This window comes from Impatiens glandulifera, chromosome 3, assembly GCF_907164915.1.
Source record: "Impatiens glandulifera chromosome 3, dImpGla2.1, whole genome shotgun sequence".
Classification (NCBI taxonomy): domain Eukaryota; kingdom Viridiplantae; phylum Streptophyta; class Magnoliopsida; order Ericales; family Balsaminaceae; genus Impatiens; species Impatiens glandulifera.
In genome coordinates, this window is record NC_061864.1 from 11466713 (window position 1) to 11478016 (window position 11304).

The following is an 11304-nucleotide window of genomic DNA, read 5'->3' on the forward strand; positions in this document are numbered from 1 at the left end:
CTTTGGGTCGATAGACCCTTACTTATTAAGAATTTACTTTAATGTTTTTTTTTTTCCTTTTTAATAATATTATTGATTTAATTTAATAAATGTTTTGGTAGAAAAAAATAACATATGAATCATAATTAAGTATATAAAAATATATGATAAATTTTTAAGTAGGAAGACAAATTTAAATGTCTTATACTATTATAAGTATGGATTAAAAAAATTATAAGTCAATTGCTTGCTTCGAATTGGAAGACCCTTCTCTTTTGTCTATTCCTCTTCTCAATACATATAGGTTTCAGAAAAGGATGATATCATATAATCTAATTACTATCAGTATTTACCAATTGATACCAAATTAAAAAAAAAATGCCAAAATAGGGCAAAAGTTAAATGGAAAAGGAAGAAATTAAAATATTTTTATGACTAACCTCTTAGAAATGATTTTGGAGCCTAAATAGTACTTGTTTGTTGATGAAGCTGTAAGATCAAAGGCCTACACAGAGTCTGAATATAATCCAAGAAGTGATGTTCCTGAAGGAGATGGTCCTACTGGATCCTTTACTTGGAAAAACTGGTTTTAGCAAACTCAGAAAAGGGGTGCATAGAATGGAGAAAAAAACTACCCCATTACATGCTCCACTTCCAAGAGCTAATCGGGAAAAGCTGGAGATTTTGAGGTTTGTTTCATCAAATTTTGCCAAAGAAAGAATGTAGCTATTAGTAATCCATTAGGCCAAGGTAACTCAAATGGAGAGAATATTGCCTAAGAGACATTTCTCATGTTAGATTCCCACTAAAATTACTCTCAAATTGATGTGATTACAATTGAATTTTCAAACAGGATAAATCGATTAAATCACAAAGCACAAATCGATCTCAATTGCTGCTTAGATGTGCATACTATTATTGTTTATATCTTAGTTTCAAACATTTCTTAGCGAAACATGTATTGTTGCTGCAACTTAGTAACCTTTAAGCTTATTTGTTAGATATTTATACATTTAATTTGATTGATACCCATATATAGTTAGTTTATATAAAAACCCTCTGGCTCTGAAATAATTTATATTGATATTTAAGGATTTATTCATTTGGTTTAGAAATAAGACATTAACACTCATACATAAATATATATATTGAGAGTTCTGCATGCGACAAGTTTATTTGGTAAAGGCGACAAAAATGGTATAATTGGGTGTGTGAAGAAACTTCTGTAAATGCATGGAATGGAATGGAAGTATATTATATTATATGTATCGTAATTTGTCAAATAGAATGAGGTAAATGACGTGTAGAATTAAAAGCTGGTTGGATAAATTACTTCCTTAGTTGAAATAATATTGTCAACAAAATGGAATAGATTAATCGCAATAAGTTGAACCATGTGCATTGCATATATATGTATTAGGAGAGGAGCAGCAGCTATACATGGTTTTGTTAACTCTGATGGAGGCATGTGTCATTAAAAGTTAGTTGAGAGTTGGAGACATGGACAGGAGCATCGAAAGTCAAGAAAGTTGAAATATTTGTTCTTAATCGATCGGCTGTCATTTTGAAAATATATTGCATGACATTAATATATCACCCACTTATTTACTGTTGTTCATTTTCCTCTTTCCTATAAATACCATACAATCCTACTCTTCTAGCATTGCAACTTACATGTGTTGTTGTATGTTTGATTAACATACACATATTTTATGTGCTTTGATCCACCATTAATGAGAGCAAGAGGTATGGGAAAGCATGCTAAGAGTACTACTGCTTTCTTTGTACTTCTTTTAGTGGTGGTGGTGTTGAACTTAGGCTTGGCTAAGGGGCGAAGGCTTGAGGAGAAGGATGGAGGCTTTGGCATTAACGGTGGTTATGGTGGTGGTGTCGGAGGGGGAGGGGGCATAGGATATGGTGGAGGCGGAAAAGGTGGTGGAATAGGTGGAGGTTCCGGGGGTGGTGTTGGAATAGGTGGAGGTTCTGGGGGTGGTTTTGGAGGAGGAGGCGGTGCAGGAGGTGGAATAGGTGGCGGTTCTGGGGGTGGTGTTGGAGGAGGAGGCGGTGCCGGAGGTGGAATAGGTGGAGGTTCCGGGGGAGGTGTTGGAGGTGGAATAGGTGGCGGTTCCGGGGGAGGTATTGGAGGAGGAGGCGGTTCCGGAGGTGGAATAGGTGGCGGTTCCGGGGGAGGTGTTGGAGGAGGAGGCGGTGCCGGTGCTGGAGGTGGAATAGGTGGAGGTTCCGGGGGTGGTGTTGGAGGAGGAGGCGGTGCTGGAGGTGGAGGTGGAATAGGTGGTGGTGCTGGAGGTGGAATAGGTGGAGGTTCCGGGGGAGGTGTTGGAGGTGGAATAGGTGGCGGTTCCGGGGGAGGTATTGGAGGAGGAGGCGGTTCCGGAGGTGGAATAGGTGGCGGTTCCGGGGGAGGTGTTGGAGGAGGAGGCGGTGCCGGTGCTGGAGGTGGAATAGGTGGAGGTTCCGGGGGTGGTGTTGGAGGAGGAGGCGGTGCTGGAGGTGGAGGTGGAATAGGTGGTGGTGCTGGAGGTGGAATAGGTGGTGGTGCTGGAGGTGGAATAGGTGGTGGTGCTGGAGGTGGAATAGGCGGCGGTTCCGGAGGTGGAATAGGTGGAGGTTCTGGGGGTGGTATTGGAGGAGGAGGCGGTGCTGGAGGTGGAATAGGTGGCGGTTCCGGGGGAGGTATTGGAGGAGGAGGCGGTGCTGGAGGTGGAATAGGCGGCGGTTCTGGGGGTGGAATAGGTGGAGGTTCTGGGGGTGGTGTTGGAGGAGGAGGCGGTGCTGGAGGTGGAATAGGCGGCGGTTCTGGGGGTGGAATAGGTGGAGGAGGCGGTGCTGGAGGTGGAATAGGAGGCGGTTCCGGGGGAGGTGTTGGAGGAGGAGGCGGTGCTGGAGGTGGAATAGGTGGCGGTTATGGGGGTGGTGCTGGAGGTGGAATAGGTGGTGGTTCAGGGGGAGGTGGTTTTGGTGGAGGAAAAGGCGGTGGATATGGAGGTGGTTTTGGTGGAGGAAAAGGTGGTGGGTATGGAGGTGGTTTTGGTGGAGGAAAAGGCGGTGGACATGGAGGTGGTATCGGTGGAGGGTACTAATTAAGTTATTTTGATTGTGATATCAACTACTACTTATAAGTTAAGAGTGTTACTTTATTATTATGGACATGCTATACGTATGTGCATGGCCATCCATAATAAATTTGGTGGTGGTGAGGAATAAGTTATTTGATTATCAATAATAAAGTTAAGGGTTTCATATACGTGGTGTTGTTGTATTCATGTCTCGAGTGCAAGCAAATTGTTGTATTAGTTAACCCCAATTAAATTGTTTGTTCTTATTATATCTGCCCTTAACCTTAACTCGTATCACACTTCATATACAAATCGGAGTGAGAGATTCTTCATGGGGCCGTCACATCATAATCTCAAAACACTCTTTCTTCGAACAAACTTTTTTTTTTTTTATTTATTTAATCTTGATCTGTTAATTCTTTCTTAAGCCAACTTTATAGTTAAAATTTATTTATTTTATTATAAATTTTATAACTCATTATTAAATATATTCTAAATTTAATTATTTATATTATATATATATATTTAAATTATTATTTTTATAAAATTTATTATTTATATTTTAATATATCTATCTAAATTATTATTTTTATAAATTTAATTATTTATTTTTTATATATCAATTTAAATTATTATTTGATTATATATATTTTAATATTACTATTTAAATTATTATTTTTATAAATTTAATTATTTATATTATATATATATATAGACATTTAAATTACTTTTTTTATAAACTTAATTATTTATATTTTAATATATATATATATATATATATATATATATATAAATTATTATTATTTACTTATTAAGGGGAGATGTAGTGAATTAAGATATATCAAAGAGATTTATGACGAAAAAATATAAAAAAAATTAAGAAAAAATGGTACTAATAAGTCATTTAGCTCGTAAATTTTTGAAAAAAACGATTAATTATTTGACGACTCTATTTACTTTCTTGAACAAATTTAAAAAAACGTCATAATATTATAATTATAAATGATACGCATTGGACTATTATGATTATTGAAAATTCGATAATTTTACTCAAACCAGATAGTCCACCAAAAAATAATTGGGATTAAGGTTTGGGGTTTCATCATCACACTCTTAAAAAGAATGAATAACGACATAATATATGTGGACATAGTTGACAACATACTCTTAATGATGATTAACCGATTCATTTCGAGATTATTTTACTTTTTCATCTAGACAATTTACACTCAATTTTAGTGATAATCGGGTCCCAAAAACCTTAGGTCGTAATTATCACCTAATTTCATACCAAGATATGTTAACGGAATTGCACAAATTATGAACCCTAACACATTTGCCAACCTCATTATTCAAAATAGAATTTGAAAAAAATATGTTTGACTTATTAAGATTAACTCGAAAATTGAAATATGCACCGAATAACCATAAAATATTCTGAAGGTGTTTAAGATTTCTTTAGGTAGCCTAAACAATTTAGTGTGTGTCATCAGCGAAAAATAAATGTGATATGACAAAAGAATATTTTCTTGACCTACAACTCACTCCACGGATGAGTTCTAAGTAAGGATGACAATGGGAACTTGTATACTCAATACTCGTAGGTATCCAATAATCGGATTCGGGGTCGGTCATAAGGAGGGAGAGAAGGTACCTGGTCGATTACGAGGTCGGGGATGAAGGTACCCAAACTCAATACCCGACTTTATTTATATTAATTTTTTTTTATTATTACTAAAACTTAATATGACTTTTAAAAATTTTCATCATTACAAACATCTCATAAATATATCATTAAGTAAGTCTTATCCACACTCAATTACTCCAAATATCATCATAAATACACTCCATCTTAAAAAATTTATATTATCAAGAAAATATTATCTACATAAATCTTGATCTTCAATTTACTTTAATATCAAAATATTATAACTTCTCATAGTTCTTTATATTCAATCTTGTAACTTCTTTTTAACTTTTATTTTATTTTATTTTTCACTTTAGTTTATCTCCTTCAATATTTACAAGTAAATAATATTTTTATTTTTAATATTTCGATATTACTAATTTTAAAATTATTTATGTTTTTTTTCTTCAAATTAAACTTTATAATCTCATAATTAATTTTTTAATTGGGTAATGGGGTACCCGTTGGGGATCGGGTACCCGAAGAATCAGGGATGGGGATAGAAGTGGAGATACTCATTGGGTTTGGGTTCGGGTCGGGTAGTAAAATGTAAATCGGGTTCAGTGATGGATACTTAATTAACTACCCGGTGAGTAAGGTATTCAGTGGGTAGGGTACCCGTTTCCATCACTAGTCCTAAGCTTTCTGCGAAAGTTATCACTTTTTTTATAGAGTTTTCATAAAATGACGAACAAATCCTTTAAGATCATTGTATTCAATTTTATGAATTATTAATTTATTGGTAGGATTAAGATGTTTTAAATTTAGTAGTTACTATGAATTGAATTTTATTATTATATAAAAATAATAATTAAAAGGTATAATATATATTATATAAATAATTAAATTTACAAAAATAATTTAAATAGTAATATTAAAAAAAATATAATCAAATTTAAAATAATAATTTCAATATATATATTAAAATATAAATAATCAAATTTGTAAAAATAATAATTTAAATAGATATATTAAAATACAATTGATTAAATTTATAAAAATAATATAATTAAATTTAAGATATATTTAATAACGAGTTATAAGAGTTAAAATATAAAAAAAATTGAAATAAATAAATAAATTTAGACAGTAAATTAGATTAATTGAGAAACGAAGGAACAAATTATGTTACTTTCAATTGAATTTCACACAGGTCAGGTAACTCACCCTAAGTATTTTCAGTTTCTTACATCTCCCCGTCCCTAAATATAATAATTTAATAATAAACTATGCAGAATGTTGAGTTATAACTGTGTGTCATATTAATTAAAAAAACAAACAATATATTTATTATCCTTAATTAAACAAAAAATAAAATTTTTTTATCAATAACTTCTTACGTTGCTTGTGGTTTTAGCCTATGTCAAAATACGGACATTGGGGTCCAATGGTGATTATTATTATATAAACAATCTATTTTAGAGTAATGAAAATTGAGTTTGTGACTTTCTCTTATATACATTGGCATGGCTTATGATAAAATATAAAACATTTGTAATTAGCTAATGTTTGTCTTTTCCATATTTTTTATTTATTTATTTCCTTTATAACTTAATTTTCGACCTATGTTTAAAGTTTTATCCCTTACTGAATTTTCACATAATAAATCTGTTTAGTTTTCTGGTGCATGAAAGAAATAGAGATAGTGGTACTAATTAAGTTAATGGGCTTATTTTATGTACTTGGGCTGATTAGTTGTCTAAAGTAAAACATAAACATAGCCCAACTACAGTACCACACTCCCAAACGTTATAAAGTTGTCCAACTTTTTATAAGTGTTTTTTTTTTTTTTTTTTTAATGTTTGACCCCAAGTTGGTTCTAAGGTTAAGGTATTCGATGCTCAACATATATAAAAAAAAGGTGGGTCACAATTCACAAAGAGTATGAACATATAACACACAGTTTACTGTTTTTTGTTTTAAAAAAAAGTTTGTTATGCTCTTGTTTGGATAAGGATTAGTGTTATAACTTAGGTTATTTGAAAATAATCATCTTGATAATTTTTTAGTTCAAATTTATTATTTCAGATTTTGAGTTTCATTTTGTACCCTTTTCAAAAAAATTAGTGATTTTATAGAATGAGTCAAAAATATAATAAAAAAATAAAAAGTCAACCTATTATTTTTTTATTTTTTTTTAGAGGTGTACAAAATAAAACATAAAATCTGAATCACAAATTTATATCGGGATTTTGAAGATTTTAAAAGAATAAAAAAGAAAAGAAAAAAAAGCTAAGACAATTCAATTTTGATTTTATTTTGATATGATGATAACGTAATGTGTTTGTAGTCCTTTAGGAGTTTGAATAATACACAGTCCTTTGTTGACTGACTGACTGATCAGTGAATAATAATAAATACTTCCCGCCGCGCCTAGACCGTCTGTTTCTAGTTTCTACAATATTCTATTGCCACGTGTCGTCTCTATATTTCATCAGACCCACCCACCGTCACCACCTCCTCCTTCATTTCCCGATGAATGAATGTCCCTGTAGCCTATATTATATATATAATATCCTTCAATCCTCTGCTCTATCAATCAATCAAGCTTTGTCCATGGCGTCTCCCGAATTGAAAAGAATTCCTAGCATGAGGGAGAGGGTAGAGGATACCCTTTCCGATCACCGCAACGAGCTCGTCTCTCTTCTTTCCAGGTTCCTTCTTACTTAATTTCTTCATCATTCTAGCTAAGCTAGCTAGCTAGCTAATTTCCCCCCTTACCCTTTTGTTTTTCAATTAGATATGTCGCCCAGGGTAAGGGTTTGCTGCAACCTCACAGCCTCGTCGATGAGCTCGACAACATGGTCGCCGAAGATTCCTCCAAGAAGAAGCTCAGCGAAGGTCCCTTCGGTGAAGTTCTCAAGTCCGCTCAGGTCTCTCTCTCTCTTTCTTTCTTTCTTTCTTTCTTTGCTGCAACCCACCCATTTAATAATAATTATATATAATATAGGAAGCTATAATCTTGCCGCCTTTTGTGGCCATCGCTCTAAGGCCTAGGCCGGGTGTTTGGGAATATGTTCGTGTTAATGTCTCTGAACTAAACGTCGATCAGTTGACTGTATCTGAGTACTTACAGTTCAAGGAACAGCTTGTAAATGGACAGTAAGTTCCACCTTTTTCAAATAATAATATGCCTCTTCAAATTTGAATGATTTCTCTTTCATGATGGAGCAGTGACAACAATCCATTTGTGCTTGAACTTGATTTTGAACCATTCAATGCAACTTTTCCACGTCCATCGAGATCTTCATCCATTGGAAATGGTGTTTTATTCCTCAACCGTCACTTGTCTTCTAAAATGTTCCGAAACAGAGATTGTTTGGCGCCATTGTTGGATTTCCTAAGAGCTCATAGATACAAAGGCCATGTAAGATTCATTATCTGTCGTAAGAACTAGCTAAGTTGTTGTTAAAGGTTGAAATCATAATCTGTGGAGATATATATAGGTACTGATGTTGAATGATAGGATATCTAGCATAACTAGACTTGAGTCTGCATTGGCAAAAGCAGAGGATTATCTTTCAAAGCTACCAAACGACATGCCCTTTTCTAATTTTGAACATGAGTAAGCTTTCTTTCTTTCTTTCTTTCTTTACTATATGTGAAATCCAGCTATTCTTTTCTTAATGAGATGAGATGAGATGATTTGATTGTCATCAGTATGCAAGCACTTGGATTTGAAAAGGGGTGGGGAGACAATGCTAAACGTGTTCTTGAGATGATGCATCTCCTGTCAGACATTCTTCAAGCTCCAGATCCATCCGTCTTGGAAAAGTTTCTTGGAAGAATTCCAATGGTGTTTAATGTCGTGATCCTCTCCATTCATGGCTACTTTGGACAAGCAAATGTTTTGGGCTTGCCAGACACTGGCGGACAGGTATCAAGATTCCATATATATCATCATTCTCACCAATGAGTGTTTGTTTATTGAATCGAGATCTGATTGTGCAGATTGTTTACATATTGGACCAAGTGCGAGCTCTCGAGAGTGAAATGCTTTCGAGGATTAAGCAGCAGGGACTGGATATTACTCCCAGGATTCTAATTGTAAGTTCATAGGATCGTTTATCTTCAATTGTGCTGTCTTATTTCATACTAATTTAACTTTGTTGTCTTATCTTTAAGGTGACACGATTGATTCCTGATGCAAAAGGTACCTCGTGTAACCAAAGGCTTGAAAGAGTTAGTGGAACAGAATATTCGCATATTTTACGAGTACCCTTCAGAACCGAGCATGGTATTCTCCGTAAATGGATCTCCAGATTCGATGTGTGGCCTTATCTCGAGACTTATGCAGAGGTTATAGCTAGGACAATTTCATGATCTGTGGATTTTTGTAATATTCTTTTCTTGGTTCATTGAAATTTGAAACTGCCTGCTTTCAATTGTGGTGTTAGGACGCTTCGAGTGAAATTGCTGCAGAATTACATGGTGTGCCCGATTTGATTATAGGAAATTACAGTGATGGAAATCTTGTGGCATCTCTGATGGCTCATAAGATGGGAGTCACTCAGGTGAAAAGAGTATTTATTTTGATAAAGATTCTGATCCAATACCAGAAAGTGTTTCTGATTTTATTTTTATTTTCATTTCTGCAGTGCACGATTGCTCATGCTTTGGAGAAAACAAAGTACCCAGAATCCGACACGTATTGGAAGAAATACGAAGAAAAGTATCATTTCTCGTGTCAATTTACTGCTGACCTCTTAGCAATGAACAGTTCTGATTTTATCATCACAAGCACGTATCAAGAGATCGCCGGGTCGTAAGTGTCTTTTTTAAGTCATTAGTTAGATTTCGAGTTTTGTTTATTTAGCCTGTTTCAATCTTTTGTTGTATTACAGGAAACACACTGTTGGTCAGTACGAGAGCCACACAGCATTCACCCTTCCAGGCCTGTATCGGGTTGTTCATGGTATCGATGTTTTCGATCCCAAGTTCAACATTGTGTCGCCCGGAGCTGATATGACTGTTTACTTCCCCTATTCCCAGACTGAAAAAAGACTATCATCCTTGCATGCTTCAATTGAAAAGCTTCTGTTTGATCCAACCCAAAATGAAGAACACATGTGAGTACATGTAATCACTTCTTTTTAATTGTAAGAATTGAAAACTCAAACTTGTCTGTTTGATGCCCATGCAGTGGGAAGTTGAGCGATGAATCGAAGCCTATTATTTTCTCTATGGCGAGGCTTGATCGAGTCAAAAACATAACCGGGCTGGTGGAATGCTATGCAAAGAATGCGAGGCTAAGAGAGTTAGTTAACCTCGTTGTGGTAGCAGGTTATAACGATGTTAGCAAGTCAAGCGATAGAGAAGAGATTGAAGAGATCGAGAAAATGCATGCCCTCATCAAGGAACACAATTTGCAGGGTCAGTTCAGATGGATAGCTTCTCAGACGAACCGCACACAAAATGGTGAGCTTTATCGATACATAGCCGATAAGAAAGGTGTTTTTGTTCAGGTACATACTGATCATTGATCATGAACTTCTTACTTGTCTTCTTTCAAGTTTAAACCCCTTTAATTGTGAATCCTTTTATCTTTTAAAGCCTGCATTTTACGAAGCCTTTGGGCTTACTGTTGTGGAGGCAATGAACTGTGGACTTCCAACTTTTGCAACTTGTCATGGTGGTCCGGCAGAGATTATTGAAGACGGGGTTTCAGGATTTCACATCGATCCTTACCATCCTGAAAAAGTTTCAACACTCTTAGTGAATTTCTTCGAAAGATGCAATGAGGAACCTGCTTATTGGGAAGAAATCTCTAAAGCTGGGCTAGAAAGGATCTATGAGAGGTTTGTTTCAAATTCATTCTTCATTTACTTTCCATATATATATGTTCATATAATCAATTACAATTGTTCAGTTATACATGGAAGATTTACTCGGAAAGGTTAATGACTTTGGCTGGAGTTTATGGGTTCTGGAAACACGTCTCGAAACTGGATAGGCGTGAGACTCAGCGTTATCTGGAGATGTTTTACATTCTCAAGTATCGCGACCTGGTCAGTCATGAATCCACGTGATGTTTTTGGATCAAATTGCATGCAAAGTATTTTGGATCATTTTACAATAATTTTATGGTTGTAACTTTTCAGGTGAAATCAGTGCCATTGGCTGTGGATGAGGGGCATTAAAATGGAACTTGTTTTAACTTTGTTGTTGTTTTAGCTAATAACTTAAATAAAAAGTTGCTGGAGATATATCTATGCACAACTTACTACTATGCTATGCTATGCTAAGAAGAAGGAAAATACAATGTTGTTGTTTTAAGGGTTTTTTCTTACTGTTATTTGTGTGTGCATTTGAAAATGCTGCTTTGTTTTTCACCTCCTTGAATATCAATCAACATTTTCATCTTGACAATGAAAAATATTTCAATTTGATCATCTCATGTGATATTTCAAAATTTTCAATTTGATCATCTCATGTGATATTTCAAAATTTTCAACCAAAGTTTAGTTTTTAGTTGAGTCTATACTCCATAGATATATAGTCAGATCAAAATATTTACATTTATTTTACAAATATATATTTATAAGTATATTATTTTATATA

The 11304-nt window shown here is 34.6% G+C and overlaps 2 protein-coding genes across 2 annotated transcripts; both read left to right on the forward strand.

Moving 5' to 3' along the window:
- The first annotated feature begins 1727 nt into the window (after positions 1–1727).
- On the forward strand, positions 1728–3080 carry LOC124929717 (glycine-rich cell wall structural protein-like). Its single transcript, XM_047470112.1, has one exon. It carries the CDS (start codon positions 1728–1730, stop codon positions 3078–3080), a length of 1353 nt encoding a protein of 450 aa, XP_047326068.1.
- Positions 3081–7236: 4156 nt separating this feature from the next.
- On the forward strand, positions 7237–11032 carry LOC124929058 (sucrose synthase 2-like). Its single transcript, XM_047469322.1, has 15 exons — positions 7237–7397; positions 7484–7616; positions 7694–7845; positions 7918–8110; positions 8190–8308; positions 8404–8620; positions 8695–8790; positions 8869–9042; positions 9141–9257; positions 9342–9508; positions 9588–9812; positions 9887–10208; positions 10297–10541; positions 10613–10751; positions 10845–11032. The coding sequence occupies exons 1-15, from the start codon at positions 7300–7302 to the stop codon at positions 10881–10883; spliced, it is 2436 nt and encodes an 811-aa protein (XP_047325278.1). The 5' UTR covers positions 7237–7299; the 3' UTR covers positions 10884–11032.
- The last annotated feature ends 272 nt before the right edge of the window (positions 11033–11304 follow it).